Genomic DNA, 19,120 nt, shown 5'->3' on the forward strand with positions numbered 1-19,120 from the left:
ACCCTGTATTTGTGTCTAAAATTTCCATTCACATGTTGGAGAGATGGCTCAGTGATTAAGAGCACTGGCAGCTCTTCCAGAGGTCCTGAGTTCAAATCCCAGCAACCACATGGTGGCTCACAACCATCTGTAATGGGATCCGATGCCCTCTTCTGGTGTGTTTGAAGACAGCTACAGTGTACTCATATATATTAAATAAATAAAATTTTTAAAAAAGTTTCCATTCACGTTCTTTGCCCCTGTTCACCTACTTACCAACATAGATAAATGGATGTATGGATGGATGGATGGATGATGGATGGATGGATGGATGGATGGATGGATGGATGGACAGAAAAGATGGCTCAGTGATTAAAGGCCCTAGCTGCTCTTCCCAGCACCCACATGGCAGCTCACAACTGTCTGGAACTCTAGTTCCAAGGGATCCTCTGGCCTCCATAGGCACTGCACATATATACACAAGCACACATGTAGGCAAAGCAACCTACACATAAAATTTTAAATGAAATAAATATATAGATGAACCAGTCTGTAAGCAATTGTTTTTTCCTTTCTCTTGATCAAAAATGTCACCAACTTCTCTTACAGTTAGAACAGGGCTATTGCCATGTTTTCCCTGGTTTGAACTGAAGAAACAAATAATAGCCAAAATGTAGAAGTTTAAATGTACTACTATTGACCAGCCTAGAGGGCATGGTGGCCAAGGCCTTTAATCCCAGCACTCAGAAAGCAGAGGCATTCAAGGTCAGTCTGATCTACACAGTAGTTCCAGGACAGCCTGGGTTATATAGAGAAACCCTGTCTTAGATAGATAGATAGATAGATAGATAGATAGATAGATAGATAGATAGATAGATAGATAGATAGATAGATAGACAGACAGACAAACAGACAGATAAATGTATATGCAAATGCCTTCAATCAATGTTTTATTACACTAGAAATCCATTTCTTAAATGAGCTTAGTTTTTGGGTTTTTTTTATAAACTAAATGTTAGAAAGATTGCCTTAGGCCAATCCTAAAGCACTAGCTATGTTTAAGCTTTTCCAAGGACAGGTTAAGTTTACAAACTACAACAGTGTCACACGATGACACTATCACTCTGCTGACAAAAGAGCTATTGTTGGAAAAGCAAGGTTTGGGCTCATACAGTCCGAGGTTCAGACTTTACCCCAGTCAGCTATACATCCTTAACAATTATACATTACTTAACTGCTCACGGTTAGTTTCCTCTTTTTTAAAGCTGGGACTTCTAACCTGGCTGTTACATGGATAATAAGTGAAGGGCTGGGGGATAGAGCACAGCTGGTGGAATGCTAGGCCAGCGTGTACACACCACCGGGTTGGTTGCCCGATACTGCATAAACAAGCTGTGGTAGGACACACCAGTCAGCCCAGCACTCTGAAATGGAGGCAAAAGGATAAGAAGTACAAGGGCAAACCCAACCAGAGAGAGAGCTGGAGGTCAGTTGAGCCTCCGAGAGATCAGTCTCAGAGCAGGGAGAGGGAGTGAAAACATTTAAGGCATATAAAAGCTCAATAAACTGTTGCAATTACCATAAAACTAACACCTCCAGCCACTGAACGTAGCTAGAAAAAAAAAAAAAACAAGTATTTAAACAGAATGTGTTTTAAAGGTTGTTTTACAAATCAAGTAAGTCAAGACTGAATGTGAACTCAGTATGAGACAGAATAGAAATATGGCACAAAAATAAAAAAGAAAAAAAGAAATATGGCACAAATTATGAGGATATAGGGGCATGGGGACAAGAAGGAGCTCCCAATTTAGGAATCTGGTTAAATCTCTTGCTGGCTGAAAATCAATGATTCCAACACAATTAACCACATTTTCTGTGAAGGCTGCTCACGTAGACATAATACTCCTTCATAGAGAGAATGCTAACAAAGCAGGGAAGGTTATAGGCCCTCGGAGGACCTATCACTGCTGTTTTTCTAAATGGACATCCTGTTGGACTGGAGAGCCCATAGGTTAAGAGCACTGGGTGATCTTCTAGAGAAACCAGGGCTCCATTCCCAGCCCCTACATGGTAGCTCACAACCATCTGTAACTCTAGGTCCCATAGATCCAATGCCCTCTTCTGACCTCCACAGCCACAAGCCACATACATGGTGCATGGGCATACATGCAGGCAAACCACAAACACATGTAAAAGAAACTAATGTTTAATTAAAAAATGTGCACTTTGTCAAACTGCTCCTAAGTATCTTATGTTTATATCCATAGACTAGTTTCTTAGTCAGCTAGGGTTCTGGTTTCAGCAGGTGGAGGTTCATAGGCAGTCCAAGTGCTGAGAGCCAGCGACTGCCAAGTGTCAGTGCTAAACGGACATCTCTGAGACCACTTCGAAGGCTCGGAGAGCATCACTGAAGGGGGAGCAGAAAGAGTGTCAGAGCAGGGAAGTGGAGGACAGGACTGTGACACCCTGTCTTCCAAATACAGCACAGCCCCTGTAAACATGAACTCAGCAACTGCGGTCACCTTCACAAGATCCAACTGTCGACATCCCCCAAAGGACAAACGCTGAAGGCTCACTCCCCTGTGAGGAGCGACTGGCAAGCGAAGGTTACTGGGGTGGGGGTGGGGGTGGTAGCTATTCTTTGCTGTAAACCTTACCACATCTGGGATTAACTAAGACCCAAGTAGATGGATACCTTAACCTGGGGCACACCTTCTGCTGGTGGCCTATAGAAAGGATATAGAAAAGGAAGCTAGTCTGTCTCTCTCTCTCTCTCTCTCTCTCTCTCTCTCTCTCTCTCTCTCTCTCTCTCTCTCTGACAAGTTCATTCCTTCACTGGCATTACAGCCTACTTTTTTGGGACTCCAGTATATATGGATGACCAGTTGAGACATAGAGCCTCGTTAACTGAAACATTAATAGGTTCTTGGACCATTACTGGACTAGCTAGACCACAGTCTGTAAGCCATTCTAATAAATCCTCAATGATAGATAGATACATAAATACATACATACATGATAGATAGACAGATAGATACATACATAGATACACAGACAGAATAGATATGATTGATGAATGGATGGATGGGCAGACAAATAGACAGATGACAGGTAGTTGATGGATAGATGGATGGACAGATGGACAGACAGACAGTAGATAAATTCTATCTGTTCTGTTTCTCTACAGAATCCTCAATGATACAGGGAAGGAGGTTTTGAGTTTCTTATTTGTTTGTTTGCTTGCTTTTTTGTTGTTTCAGTGCTGTATCCACTAGTAAATTGTAGTAAAAGTCTTAAGTTCCTGGCAACCCTTCTGATTTACAGTTGTACCAAATCAGATGTGACCCTATCCAGTAACAAGAGTCATTACAAGACTCACTTGGGCTCCTTAGCAACTCTTGAGATGTAACTTCAGAGGCCATCAAAGCAGAAGAGAGGAGTCCTGCAATGACACTTAATTGTGCCTTTCCTTCTAAAGGCCCACATGTGTTTTGTAGCAATCGCCCTCACCACTGAACCATCTAACTGACCCTTGTTGAAACATTGTTTAGCTTAAGTAGGATATATAATTAAGAGTATTGACTGTTTCTTGAAAGTTGGCAGTGCATCTCAGTGGTACGGCTCTGCCTCAGTGTTCCAGGCCTAAAGCTTCCAAGTTCCAAGACTGCCACTTACTAGTTCTATGGCTTTAAGCAAGTCATCTAACACTTCAGGCCTTGAGTCCACCTTTTGTAAGTGGTGGTGTTATATGCTTAATGAAGACTGAATGACTTAATTCACAATAGTTGCCTAAGGCATAAGGTCAAAATATTGACTTGGTCAGCTCTATTTTATCTTAATATCACCACCAAAACTTCTCCACAGCCTTTTCAAGTTGTTGCTTCATTACTAGAGGAAAGTCCATAAGCACTGGGAGCTGTACTCACCCCCTACACAGGAGGCATTCAATCAAGATTTGCTTATAAAAAAAAAAATCTAAAAGAGCATACATCCAATATACAATATCCAAACCTGGTGTGGAGGTGAGAGTGGAGAAAGTGGAGCAGGGATTGAGGGATTTAGCTCCGTGGTAGAGTGCTTGTCTAACAAGTGCAAGGCCCCCAGGCTCAGTCCTCCACCCTGGGATGGGGAAAGGAAAGCTGAGGCAGGAGATCCAAGGTCTTCCTCCAACACGCAGCCAATTTGAAGCCAAGCTAGGCTAAGTGAGGCCCTGTGTCAAGAAGACAAACCCCACAGAGGAAAAAATAGATAAAGTGTGACTCCGAAGACCTTACCTTCCCACTACAGGCAATTTCGTAAGGAAATGTGTCAGAGTCTTAGCAAGAGCAAACGCAGATTAAATGATTACAGGGATGACAGAAGTTAAGGAACAAAAGCGGTGTGGCAACACAAAGAACAATGAGAACCTGCGTTCTGAGGTTGGCACCGAGGACAGTCTTCCAGCTCACACTGCCTGAGTGGGACTGTTCCCGCTTCCTTAAAAAGAATAAAGTGGGGCTGGAGAGGTGGCCCAGTGGTTAGAGCACCGGCTGCTCTTCCAGAGGTCCTGAGTTCAATTCCCAGCAACCACATGGTGGCTCACAACCATCTGTAATGGGATTCGATGCCCTCTCCTGGTGTGTCTGAAGACAGCCACAGTGTACTCACATACATAAAATAAATCTTTCAAAAAAAAAAGAGTAAAGTGGGCTGAACTCAGCAGTATACTCTACACTCAGAAGTCAGAGGCAGGGAGATCTCTGTGATGCTGAGGCCAGACTGGTACACAGACAGACTTGGTTCTCAAAAAGAAAAAAGAAAAAAAAAAGGCAGATCATCCAAGTGTCAACTCAAATTTCAATGAGCATAAAACAAACGTTGCAGAAAATAAATTTTTTTAACTTTTTTTTTCCCCTGAGAGGTAGGGAAGGATTTGAGTCAGGTTTCCTTTAGGTAAGCTAGCCTGGCCTCAAATTCACAATCCTCAGCCTCTCCAATGATGTCATTACAGGTGCACAACATTACTTGTGATTGAACATCAGGGAAGCTTAGCAGGCACGGTCAACCAGCTTTCAAGGGTTTTTCAGAGGACCGTCATTTTAAGACATGTGCTCGAGGGAATTAGTAAGTGTACTTTGAAAGTTAGGGAAGTGAATGCCACCCACAAGGCCAATATATCCCATATGGAAGGAGGAAGGAGGTTAACAAGAACTCCAAACCTGTTGAGTCAAAATGTCACCATGACACCCAGGGTGAACCACAGTGATGTGAACTACGTTTCTAATCAGGCTAAGCAGTTCTTAGGGAGAAAAAGAATAAATTCAGAGGGTGCATTTCTCACCCATAACAATGGTGTCATACAGTTTAAGCAGGCTTTTGGGTCACAGGTGTACTCTGTCAATCTTGACTTAGCACAGTGTTTTCAAACTCACAGCCTTAACTATTCAAACAGCAATCCAGCACAGTGTTTTCAAACTCACAGCCTTAACTATTCAAACAGCAATCCATAGTGTCCCTTCAAAGTGTCTTTTGCAAAGACAGCAAAAGAGTATGTGAACTTTTACAGACGCTGTCTAGAAAGCTGCAGGCGAAGCCAGCACCATGAAACTCTGGTATCCAAGCCCAAAGGCCATTCCGGAGAAGCGCAGGAAATGCTCGGCCCGCTTAAGCCTGTGCCCGTGGGTATGAGCATACAAGAGATGCCCAGTGACAGGATAGAGTGTGAGCACAGTCTACTCGGGGGCCCGGGCCTGGGGCAACCGGGATGCGCCGCGGGTGTCGCCTGGGAATCCGGGGCAACCAGGCCCACGCGAGCCCGGCCCTGCTCACCTTCAGCGTCCACAGCAGTTGCTGGGAGGACCGCCGCCAATGCCGCCTGGCCGCCAATAGTGCCACTGTCCTGACCCACAGCCCCGCCATTGTCGTCCCAGCCGACTTGCCAGCCGCTGAACTCTCACCTCGTCAGGGGGCGGGGAAGGGGAGCGCCCGTGGTACGGCCAATCAGAAGCTTTGGGTTCTAAGCTCCGCCTCCGGGAGAGTAGGCTTGGGAGGGAACTGGTTGGGCTGCAGCGCAAAGCCGGACGTCTGGAGATTGTTAGGCGGGGGTGAGAACCGCGCTAGGACCCGGAGGGAGCCGACCAAGGAGCTCCAGCGGCCAGTCCAAGTCCCCTACTGACTGGAGCCCGCACTCCGCCGCCCAGGAACCATCCCTAGCCAATCGGGTGCATCCATGCCCCTTTTAATTTCTCGCTGGATTTTTTAAAGTAGATCTCACCAGTAAACATCTCTGTATCAGAACTGGTGCTCAATGCCTTTGCCTGTCCTACAGAATTAACTTGAAACAGTCATGAAACTAGGCTGCAACATGTGGACAGCCAGAAAGACAAATGTCAACATTGGTGGATGGCAGAGAAGCTGCAAGTTCTTAGCAGAGTAGGAACATAAATGAGAGGCTGAACCCATTTTCTTTGTCAAGAAACCCTGTCTCGCTCTCATCTCTGTCCCTAAATAGCAACCATAGGAGATTCTTGAAGGTTTATGTCAAAGAGGCTTTCTCAATCTGGTCACAACTTACTAGATAAGAATGTCGGCCCAATTATGGCAATTTCCAAATTTCTCAGCTATGATTGAAAGCCCCAACCCCACCTTCATGATTCTGTCCACAGTTATTTTCATAGAAGCAAAGGGGAAATACTTAACTCCTGCTGTCCTTAAGGCTGGCGTAACTAACTAGACCCTTTAATTATAATCTAGAGAACAAGCAACATTGTAACTACCATTGTTCAGAAACCGTTTGTTCTTATGAACAGGTATAGATTAAGGATAAACTTAACTTCTTGTGTCCCAAATGGTTAAACAGCTACAAAGTCTAATTTCTGCTTCAGATAAAGGAAGTAGATAAAAATACTGTGTAGTGAATACTCCAGAGGGAGGTCTGAATGAGTTAAGCCTTTGACTCTGAAAGATAACCCTTGCCTTAGGCTCTGCAGCAGATAAGATTGACGAAAATAGACACCCAGCTAAGTAGAGCAGAGACAGACCATCTGAGGGGTGTGAGTCCACAGCTGTGTAACCCACGCCGTGTAACCCACTATGCTAAAACCTTCTAGTGCATGGTTTCAACTGTGGCTTTTAATTTTTTTAAAGACTTGCTCAGTTTTATTTTAGGTATATGAATGTTTTGCCTACATATATTATCTATGATGTGCATACAGTGCCCAGGGAGGCCAAAAGAGGGTATCAGATCCTCTGGAACTGGAGGTTGTTAGCACACGGGTGCTAGAAACTGAACCTGGGTCCTCTTGCAGAACAACTGGTGCTTTTGCCCACTGAGCCATCTTTCTAGCCCCAGTGTTGTCTCTTGAAGGCCTGCTCCTTTCTGAAAGGAAACAGAGAGGGAGTGTATCTGGACGAAACGGGAGGTCAAAGGAGCTGGGAAGACTGGACAGGAGAAACTGTGATCAGAATGTATTGTATGAGAGAAGAATCTATTCTCAATTTTAAAAAATTATCAACTTAGCTGAACATGGTTGGGCGCATTCTCCGGAGATAGGAGCGGGAGAATCCTCACTCATATAAGCTCAATAATAATAAGTAATAATAGGAATTAATCTTAACACCTTTTCCATCCCCAGTTGATACATCTATAATACAACACCTGTACATAAGGCCCAAGGAACATCAAAGAGGAGGAAATGGTAAGAAAGAAAGATGATAAGAGCTGGAGAGGACCAGGGAATTTTCGTGGAGATTGTGTCTCCTAGAAATGACAGGGAGGCTTGGCTCATGATACCTCAATAATACCACTGCCTAAATAAGACCTGAACAAGAACGCCAGTAGATATGCTAGCATAAAAGACAAAGAATTATGGGAAATTAAGGAATGCTGATAGTGAGAGAAATGTTCCTCCCTAGAGATGAGCATCCTATTAAATTACACAGCACCAACTAGAAAGGCCTAAACCATATACATACAAGTAATGCTAAGTGGACTGAGCAGATTGTATTTATATATTTATATACATGGGCATACACGCACACACCAGTTAAAGAAAAAAAAACAAATTTGAGGGGGAGAGGGGACATGGGAGGAATTAAAGGGAGAAAGAGAAAAGAAAATGATGCTATTATATTATATCACATGTTAAATTAATTTTATAGTTTTTATCTTTTAATGTTTTATGCTTATACAATAAATAAATTGATGTTTCTTTTCTAATGTTTAATAATACTTTGTATATTATGTATAATATATTTATATTACAAATATAACACATGAACATATAAAATATATTATAAACATGAAATGAGTAATGTAAATGTTTAATAAATTATATTAAATAAATATAATATGATAAATGATATATCATGTTTATTTTAAAATTGAAAATTTACATATTATATTAAATACATTTAAATTTGATAATAATTTATCACCTAAAAAGTAAAAAATGCAGGTTTGAATGGAAAGGTGTCCCAATTAATGTAGACTATTACAGGCATAATCTATATTATTCTATTTTTCTCTGTTTGCATTTTTTAAATATTGGTACAGTTTATCTGAGAACTCACAGCAGTCGTCTTGCCTCAGCCTTCCAAACGTTCAGATTTCAGGCATTGGCACGATGACCCTGACCTGGTCATCTTTTTGCATACAGATATTAGTACTATCTGATCGGGGACCTACTTTTATGATTTCTTTTGACCTGAATTCTTTTGTTTTATTGGTTTTTCAAGGCATTATCTCTCTGTGTACCCCCGGCTGTCCTAGAACTCTCTATGTAGACTAGGTTGTTGTAAAACTCACAGAAACCTGCCCGCCTCTACCTCTTATGTGCTGGGATGAAAGGCATGCACCACAACAACAACAACAAAAAAAAAAAAAGCTGGGGTTGCTTTTTTAAAGGCACCTGTCTTTTCTTTTTAAAGACACATGTATTCAGCGTCATGATCAGACTTTTACATTTGGCAATCAACAGCATGGGTGAAAAAGGTCTACAGTAAAACCCTTCGTTGGAATGCTTTAGACTCTCCACAGAACAGAAACTAAAATAACCTGTTATACAATTAGTCACAGATACAGTCCTGGAGTTTTTGCCCACGCACATGAGTATCGTCTAAAACATGTCTTCTTTGTAGCAGCTAGGCTCTCATACCACTGTGCTTGGCTGAGTTCACAAATCTGTTGTAACCTGTAGCTTCCCTGTCACTTCTCTGGCTCTCCTCTCCTGCCAAGCTTTGTTTCCTGGCTGTAATTAGAACCTCCTGCCACTGCCATAGCTACTGCTGCTGCTGGAACCTCCATAGCCACCTTGGTTTCGAGGTTTAGCAAAGTACTGGCCTCCACCGCCATAAGGGCCAGAGCTCCTGCCTCCAGAGTTTCCTCATTTCAGTTTGCCCAAAATTTGATGACTGGTTGTTGTAATTGCCAAAGTCATTGTAGCTTCCACCACCTCCAAAATTGCTTCCACTACCACTGCCAAAGCCGCCTCTGCCTTCTCCATTGTTGTAACTGTCACAGCTGCTACTCCCGCCATAGCCACTGCCCTGGTTTGCATAACCCTGTCCACCACTTCCATAGCCTCTGCTTCCTCCAGAGTAACCAGGGAGGCCTCCTCCATAACCACCGTCATTGCCAAATCCATTATAGCCATCCCCGCTGCCACCATATCCACCACCACTGCGGTCGCCACCAAAGCCACCACTGAAGTTCCCTCCTCGACCAAAATTGTCATTACCACCAATGACACCACCAAAGTTTCCGGAACCACTTCGACCTCTCTGGCTGGATGAAGCACTAACCATCTCTTGCTTCTTACTTCATAGTTATAGCCATTCACAGTATGGTATTTCGGAATAACTATCTTATCCACAGACTCATGGTCACCAAAGGCGACAAAAGCAAAGCCTCTCTTTTTTCCACTGTCTCTGTCAGTCATAACTTCAATCACTTCAATTTTCCCACACTGCTCAAAATAATCTCGTAGGCGATGTTCTTCAGTGTCTTCTTTAAAACCAGCAAAGAAGATCTTTTTCACCGTTAGGTGGGCACCTGGTCGCTGAGAATCTTCTCTCGACACAGCTCTCTTAGGTTCCACAGCTCTTCCATCCACCTTGTGTGGTCTCGCATTCATGGCAGCATCCACTTCCTCCACAATGGCATATGAGACAAACCCAAAGCCTCTGAATCTCTTGGTGTTTGGATCTCTCGCTACCACACAGTCGGTGAGTGTTCCCCATTGCTCAAAATGGCTCCTCGGACTCTCATTGGTTGTTTCGAAGCTCAGCCCTCCAATGAAGAGCTTCCCCAGCTGTTTCCAGACGGCAGGGTGATAAAAGCCTTCAGCGATGCTTCCCCAGCAGCATCAAAGAGCAGAAAGGAAGCGGCACTTGTCTTAGTTAGGGGTTCTATTGGCATGATGAAACACTATGACCCAAGCAAAAAGGAGATTTGGGGGGAAAACATTACTTGGCTTACACTTCCACGTCACTGTTCATCTTCAAAGGAAGTCAGGACAAGAACTCAAACATGGCAGGAACCTGGGGGGGCAGGAGCTGATGCAAAAGCTGGAGGGGTGCTGCTTACTGGCTTGCTCCTCATGGCTTGCTCAGCAGCAGTGAGATGTGAAAGTTATGACTTCATTCATAGATAGATAGATAGATAGACAGACAGACAGATGGATGACAGATAGGTATAATATACACACATACATGTATATATTTATAATAGTCCTTATGTCTGCTATTGTGATGCAAATTTCTGAGAAGATACAACTCTTAATAACAGCTCCAATTTCCTATCTATGCCTATAGTCTCAGCAACGCAGAGGCTGAGGCAGGAGAATCACCTGAACACAAGAGCTCCAGACCAGACTGTACATCACAGCAAGAAGAAATCAGAGGAAAGGAAAAGAGAGGGGGATGAAGGGCACTCTTTCAGAATCCTGTCATTTCCTTGGCCTTAACTGCAGTCTTTAATGACAAAAGCGTAAACTCCACATTGGCTAGCACATTGGCTCTCAATCTTCGTATGTCCATAGTTAACCATCTTACCTGCATGGGAGTGTCAGCCCCAGTTTCAGACTTATAAGTTAGTAGAAACCGATCATGTCAAAATGACTTACGAGATACTTGGGTGTCAGAACACTGTCCAAGAATGGAGGTGTGTGAGGGGAATTCTGAGTGCTCGTGAGAAAACTCCAAGAAAACAAGGACAGAGTCTTGTGACCTCAGTTTCTTCAGAACCTCGAATTGATCTTGGGCTGTGTTTTCATGCTCCTCCCAGGTGTAATGGATAGGTGTGAGTTCACTCTAGATTGCTCATAACAACTGGTTATTGTTATTTGTTTATGTGCCTCTATGGAAAAACATGTTTTTGCAACTTATAGCTTGTCCTTGTGATTGTCCACTTTACTCAGGTGACTCTTATGTTTTTCTCTTTTCTTTTTTTTTCTTTTTCTTTTTTTTTTCCTTTCTTTCCTTCTTTTTTCTTCTTTTCGAGACAGGGTTTCTCTGTGTATCCCTGGCTGTCCTGGAACTCAACCTGTAGACCAGGTTGGCCTTGAACTCAGAAATCCACCTGCCTCTCCCTCCCAAGTACTAGGATTAAACCCTGGCACGGGCCTGGTTTCAGGTGACTCTTCTTAACCCTCAGAGTATAAACTGTCTAATGCTCTGAATAAAGTTAGCTGCAGTATTTTAGTTCGCTTCATTTTTAAGCCCTGCTCCCCCAGGTTCGCACAACCAACTAGACCAACTAGAGTGGTAAACACAGTGGGGTTTTTTGTTTGATTGTTTGGTTGGTTTTTTGGGTTTTTGTTTTTGTTTTTGCTTTTTTGTTGTTGGTGGTGGTGGTGTTTTTTGGTTTGTTTTTTGTTTGTTTGTTTGTTTGTTTTTCTTTTTTGCAGTCTGGATCCTTTATTTCCTTTTTGTCCATTAGGCTATGAATTCATATGGAATGGCTCCAGCAGCTCAGGCTCCTTCCCGTTAGTCCTCACAAAGTGGGCTTTTCTGGGTGGCACAGGCTGGCGCTTTGACTGAACCCAGGTGCCCTTCTCTTTGGCTTCCTTTTTCTTCTGATCGTTTTCCTTCACCCACTTCAGGAAGCTGTCTCTGCTATTCGAGTGCTTGATGTGCTCAATCCACACATTGATCCTCTTGGCCAGAATCTTGCCCTTAATTTGCTTGTTTACAATGATGCCCACGGCATGCTGGGTGACATTGTAGACTCTTCCGATTTTGCTGTGGTAACACATATGGGACGTTCCTTTTTGAACAGTGCCCATTCCCTTGATGTCTACAATATCACCCTTCTTGTAGATTCGCATGTATGTGGCCAAAGGAACTACTCAATGTTTCCTAAAAGGCCTAGAGAACATATACTGAGTGCCTCTCCTCTTTTGTGTTCATCATTTTGGTGAATTACTGGAAGATGGTTGCCGCGGCCGAGAGCTGTTTAGTTTTTTGTTTGTTTGTTTGGTTGGTTTTGTTTGTTTTTTTTTAATTATGTTAAAATATAACATTTAAGTCACTTGTAACTGCATAGGTCATTGACAGTACACTCAGGTTTTCAACTAGCAAAAAGTAAATGTTATCATCAAATACTTACTCTCCACTTTGCACTGCTCCCAAAATCTGGTAACAATTACTTTCTATCTCTCTAATTGTGACTATCCTAGGTACCCAGTGTGAATGGGATACTCAGTTTTACTCACAGATGTTTGGCTTTGCTGTTTACAACTTAAAACCCAAAGATTCATCTTCTGAAAGGGCAACGACGTCTGTGTCGTCACAACACTGAGAACCGGGCGTAGACCTGAGAGATTTAAAAAGAAACACATACTCGGGTCATTCGTGTTAAAAGAATGCCATCCGAGCTTTACTGAGATCTCCTTATATAACAGGAGCAAAAGCCATGGAAAAACAACAAAGCAGGTGAAAATCCCCAACCAGGAAAGCAGGAGAACAGGAAATATCTGTATCATGGAAAGTCCTGGGCCCAAATCAAGGGTGTAAACAATTTCTTAACAACAAACTGAAAGGCTCGGCGGGGAGAAGGGTGCCATGGAAAGTCCCGGACCCAAATAGGGCTGAGAGCAGCTGCCAAGGTTGTAAACAACTTCTTGCTATAGCAGGCTAAAAGGCTCAGTGATGGGGAAGGGAAACACCAAGGTAGGACCCAACAAAAGGGACCCAGAGAAAGTCTACACTGGACCTCAATGGAAATGGTCCTACAGGCACTGTCTAACACCCAGCATGGCAGCCTCTCAGCGATGCTTCTTATGTAAGGATGAAGAAGGCAACCTGTAGTCAGAGAGATGTTCTGCCAGAGCCTCTACCTCAGAATTCCTAGAAATCCCCCAGGAACCAAAAAGAAGACAGCTCCCCTACACAGACTGGGTCTTTATTACTCACTGTTGTGTCTCTGTATCTGGACCACATCACATGTACAAAAATATCTGTTGGAGGAATGAATTCATGCATGTATGTTTGTAGAAATTGTGCTTGACTTGATTGTTCCAACTAAAGTTAAATTATAGGCCTGGACAAATGACTTGGTGTCTGCTTTTTCAGAGGACACGAGTTTGACTCCCAGCACTCACATCAGGTGGACACTACACTCATATGCATATATACAGATATAGATATATAGATGCTGTTTATGGGAGAATTGGCAGAACTTGGGAATCAAGATGTAAGTAAAAATTAAACTCTCCCAGATATGTTTTTCCTCACGTGGAATCTAGATTTAGCTAGATATATATGTATATACATAATCATAATATAGATATAGATGCATATACGTAATCATAATCAAAAATAATAAAAATATGAGCTGGAGAGAAGGCTCGGTTGTTAAGAGCACTGACTGCTCTTCCTGAGGTCCTGAGTTCAATTCCCAGCCACCCCATGGCAGCTAACAACCATCTGTAATGGGATCCGATGCCCTCCTCTGCTGTGTCTGAAGACAGCAGCAGTGTGCTTACATACATAAACTAAATAAATAAATATTTTTTAAATTAAAAATAATAATAATAAAATAAATCTAAAACATTAAAATAGTTCATCTGTATGTGTGTACATATTAATGAATGCATATGTGTGTGTGTGCTTGTGAGTTCCTAGGATCAAACCCAAGGCTTCAACCCATGTCAGACAGTTTCGCTACTAAGAACTACACTCCCTCAGCCTCTTTGCCTTATCTCATCCTTAATCCTCTATTGTCTTATAAACTGATTCTCAATAATATTAATACTTGTTTTATCTTACATTACTTACAGAGCAGTTTTTAAACCATGAGACATTTACCCTTCAAATATATGCCTGGGAAAATTTTGCAGTGTTCTATGTTTTAAATTAACTTTAAGTTACTTTAATTATTATTTGACTCTCTCAATTTGTCTTCTTTTATATTCAATTATTTCTCATTGTAGTAACTTTTCCTATTTGACTTTGTTTGAATATGTAAATCACGTGATTTGAAAGCCAAAGCTACATAAAATAGGATATTCCAAATCCTGGCTTCTACTCCTATTTTTCTATATGCATTCCCTTACTTCCATAAGTAATTACTTCCAACAATTTAGTCTTCCTATTTTCACAAGATAAGTATACAGACATAAATATGGGTTTTCAGAAAGTAAGGACATATAATAAGTGTGGGTATGCCCTACTGTCCTTATTTGTAGATATTTGTAGTTTTCTTTCTTTTCTAAAGTTATTTTATTATGTTATATTGGCTGTACAAAGTACAGGTTTTACCATGAATATGTGAAGGAGACCTGCTCCCTAAACCGTCCTAGGAATATTCACTCCTACGTGACCTTCTCTTGTCCTTCTCTGTTCCATCTCCCTTGGTCCCCTTCTTCCTCAATGGTCCCCTCGACTTCCATGTCTCTTGTTAAATCTAGATTCCACGTGAGGAAAAACATATCTGGGAGAGTCTAACTTTGACTTACATAATGATTCCCAGTTCTGCCAGTTCTCCCATAAACAGCATGCACTTGTTCTTCTTCATAAAGGAAGAAGTTCCATATGTTCCACAAACATAAACTTCAACAATAAACTAGACATATCCCAAATATATATGAATTCATACCATACAGCATAATTATATAACATAATGCATATATCTGAATAACACATGGATATTCCATTCATTTGCTGGTAGACCTCTAGGCTGACTCTCCAATTTGACTATTGTTAACAGTGCTTCAGTAAACATGGATGTGCTGTTAGCTCTGTGGTATACTGACTTACATCTCTTTGGGCGTGGATGCAGGAGTAGTGTACTTTGGTCTTATAATAGTTTTATTTTTTGTAAGGAACCTCTGTAGTGACTAAATATACATTCCCACTCACAATTTCCTTTTTCCCTGACTCTATACCAACGCTTTTTCCTTCCTTCCTTCCTTCCTCTCTTCCTTCCTTTCTTCCTTTATTTCTTCATTCCTTTCTTTTTTTCTTTCTTTCTAGTTTTGGTTTTTCAAGTCAGAGTTTTTCTGTGTAGCCCTGGCTGTCCTGGAATTCACTCTGTGATCCAGGCCTTCCTCAAACTCTGAGATCTACCTGCCTCTGCCTCCTAAATGCTGAGATTAAATGTGCCCCCACCTTTTATCTGATCAATGTCACCCTTTTTTAATTTTTAAATTTTATTGGGGTGGTGTTTGTTTGTTTGTTTTTCCACTGAGACTTTATATTTAAACATGTGTTTCCTATCTCTAGAAAAAGAATCCCAGAATCCCGCCCACCACCAGCCCCAACCCCCCATAATTTCACATTGACTCTTTGTGGCCTGTGAGACCAGCTGAGGATGCCAGTACACGGGAACCTAGCTGACAGGACAGGAGCAGATTGTTCTGCCATTTTTTCTAGATCTTCAAGCTGCACATCAAATCCTAGGCCTATAACTCCATACTTGTTCAAACTGCCAGTGAGGTTCACAGTGACCCTCCCAACTCCCTCATTGTCAATGATTTCAAATTTGCCAGTCTTCATCTTCACAGTTACAAACCACATGATTGATTACTCTGGAGTACGGCCTGATGAAGACTTGGCATTTGCCTTCCTTCTCAGCATTGTTCAGCCTTGTTGATGCGCTTGAGAACATCAGCTGGAACATTCATGTATATCATGGTGATGATGTGATAAAGTCGGTTTTGGTTTTGAGAGTCTTGTATAACCCATGGTAGCCTCAAACTCAACGTGGCAGCTGTGGATATGACCTTGAACTCCTGATCCTCCTACCTCCACCTCTTGAGTTCTAGGACAATAGAGGTCTGCCCCACCCAACCTTTAATTTTAATTTTTGGAAGAAGGTCTCAATGTGCAGCCCAGGGTGGTCTAAAATTTACTATGAAACTTAGACCGGCCACCAACTCAAGAGTCCCTCTGCCTTTGCCTAGTAAATATTGGGATTATAGGCATAAACTAGCATGACTGGTTCTTGGTATAGCTTTGATTTGCATTTCCCTAATGGCTAAAATGTTTGGCTATTTTTCATGTGTGCACTGGCTAATTTGTACTTCTTCAGGAGAGAATGGTTCAGCTCGTTTTCATATGTGTTGGTTGGGTTATTTGTTCCTTTGGTTTGGTTTAGCTTTTTTGGTTCTTCATTTATTCTGGACATTTGTTTTCAAGCCATTCTTCTTGAGAATAATTTCACAACACAGGGCACTGCGTGTATCAGATTTTATATTTATGGGTGGTATCTTTAGCCAGGTCTTTCAAAGAACTGCTGAGATAAGGTGCATATGCACATACAAGGTTTACAGTTCTCCTTTCAGGAGCATTTTGTCACCTTACAGTCCTACCAGCTTTATAGGAACACCTTCATCTTCCCAAGATTACCAAGAGAGGATGTGGACTTCTCCGTGTTGAGAACTGTGAAGGGACCGCCCTCTTTTAGAGCTAACAAGTTAATCTGCACATTTTTATGAGCACCGTAGAAAATACTAGGCTCAGAAGGTTCTGTCATTTAGAGCCTCAGGAAGCCTGAGCTTCATGTTGGCCCTGCATCTCCTTTTCCAGCCTCTGAAATCATGGAAAAGGAAGAAACAGCTTTCAGTGGATGCTGTGTCCTGGTGGGCTTGTGTCACAACTAAGGAACACCAAGACTGAGAAACCTCCAATTTTAAGAGGCTGGTGGCAGAGACATATAAACTGTCCCAGAAGAAAATGTTTTATTTCTTACCTTGGTCAAAGAGCATATGGACTGCATCCTGCCTGACTGGATGCTAGATGAACATCCTGGAAAAGAGTTAAGATAAAAAGCTATCATGAGTTACAGAAGAACACCATGAAGAAACACTTTCAACGCTTTCATTCTGACAGGTCAAGAAGAGAGTTTCCAACCGTTCAATCTTATTTTACCTCACGTTCCTTCTATAAGGGTGGGTGCTGAATATTTCTCCAGGCCTTTGTTTTGTTTGTCTTTCATTTTCTGTGAACTGTCTTTTATCACTCTAGGCAATACCCCTCCCATCTCTCTCTCTCCTCCTCCTCCTCTCCCTCCCTCTTCTCTTTCTGAGATGAGGTTTCATGAGCCTCAAACTTTCCATGTAAATGTAGCTGAAGATGAACTTTAACTTGCGATTCCTCTGCCTCATCTCCCCAGTGTACAACCACATTCAGTTTAGGGATATTAAACTCAGAGTTATGTGCACGCTAGCAAACATTCTATATCTCCAGCTCCAGTCTTCCTCCTTTTCATTTAATCAGCTTTATTGAGCTATCATCCACATATTATCAAGTTTACTGTTTTCAGTGATGTAGTCCAGTAGTTGTTAAAGATCATTTATACACACATACACATAATTGCAAACATACATATATTCTTACAGTTTTACAGAGAGATTTGAATTATCAATCTTTCCATATGAATTTAGGGATTTGAAGAAACTTACTTCTCCGTAAATGTAACTCTTATTCACCGGTTATAATTGTCATCTTGGAGGCTTACTGCTGAATAAGTTCACCCTTTCTAATTCTTTCTGTACTCCAACTGGCTGGTTCAACTCAGCTGCTCTGGCTCAATCCTCTCCAAACTGACTGATTCAATCTGGCTTCTCTCACCTTCTCACTGAACTGCTCTGCCTGGGAAAACTGCCTTTTCAATTCCATTAACTGAACTGCTCAAACTGACTCAACTGAACTCAAATGCATTGCCTGAACTCACCTCACTCCACTGCATTGCCTGAACTCACCTGACTCCACTGCATTGCCTGAACTCACCTCACTCCACTGCACTGCCTGAACTCACCTCACTCCACTGCACTGCCTGAACTCACCTCACTCCACTGCATTGCCTGAACTCACCTCACTCCACTGCCCCTGAACTCACCTCACTCCACTGCACTGCCTGACCTCACCTCACTCCACTGCACTGCCTGAACTCACCTCACTCCACTGCATTGCCTGAACTCACCTCACTCCACTGCACTGCCTGAACTCACCTCACTCCACTGCATTGCCTGAACTCACCTCACTCCACTGCACTGCCTGCCTGAACTCACCTCACTCCACTGCACTGCCTGAACTCACCTGACTCCACTGCATTGCCTGAACTTACCTCACTCTCCACTGCACTGCCTGAACTCCCCTCACCCACTGCATTACCCGAACTCCCTGACTCCACTGCATTGCCTGAACTCACCTGACTCCACTGCATTGCCCTGAACTCACCTCCCCACTGCATTGCCTGAACTCACCCTCACTCCACTGCATTGCCTGAACTCACCTCACTCCACTGCATTGCCTGAACTCACCTCACTCCACTGCATTGCCTGAACTCACCTGACTCCACTGCATGCACTGCCTGAACTCACCTGACTCCACTGCATTGCCTGAACTCACCTCACTCCATTGCCTGAACTCACCTCACTCCACTGCATTGCCTGAACTCACCTCACTCCACTCACCTCACTCCACTGCATTGCCTGAACTCACCTCACTCCACTGCATTGCCTGAACTCACCTCACTCCACTGCATTGCCTGAACTCACCTCACTCCACTGCATTGCCTGAACTCACCTCACTCCACTGCACTGCCTGAACTCACCTCACTCCACTGCACTGCCTGAACTCACCTCACTCCACTGCACTGCCTGAACTCACCTCACTCCACTGCACTGCCTGAACTCACCTGACTCCACTGCACTGCCTG

At 42.7% G+C, this 19,120-nt stretch overlaps 2 protein-coding genes and 1 pseudogene across 2 annotated transcripts in view; all 3 read right to left on the reverse strand.

Moving 5' to 3' along the window:
• The window catches only part of Pcca (propionyl-CoA carboxylase subunit alpha), a 304,568-nt gene extending 298,649 nt beyond the window's left edge, over positions 1-5,919 (reverse strand). The window contains exon 1 of the mRNA XM_032917891.1: positions 5,788-5,919. Coding sequence (XP_032773782.1) covers positions 5,788-5,877 — 90 coding nt within the window. The 5' untranslated portion in view covers positions 5,878-5,919. The remainder of the gene's footprint in view (positions 1-5,787) is intronic.
• A 3,202-nt stretch (positions 5,920-9,121) lies between these two features.
• LOC116913862 lies at positions 9,122-10,455 on the reverse strand (annotated as a pseudogene).
• A 1,442-nt stretch (positions 10,456-11,897) lies between these two features.
• LOC116914058 (60S ribosomal protein L21-like) lies at positions 11,898-12,347 on the reverse strand. The gene has a single exon (XM_032918345.1). It carries the CDS (start codon positions 12,282-12,284, stop codon positions 11,898-11,900), a length of 387 nt encoding a protein of 128 aa, XP_032774236.1. The 5' UTR covers positions 12,285-12,347.
• Positions 12,348-19,120: the final 6,773 nt, after the last annotated feature.

The sequence above is a fragment of the Rattus rattus genome, chromosome 12 (genome assembly GCF_011064425.1).
Source record: "Rattus rattus isolate New Zealand chromosome 12, Rrattus_CSIRO_v1, whole genome shotgun sequence".
NCBI lineage: Eukaryota > Metazoa > Chordata > Mammalia > Rodentia > Muridae > Rattus > Rattus rattus.

Bases quoted from the DNA above. Each gene is read 5' to 3' on its own strand.
- LOC116914058 (XM_032918345.1), bottom strand. From the start codon at position 12,284: ATGCGAATCTACAAGAAGGGTGATATTGTAGACATCAAGGGAATGGGC.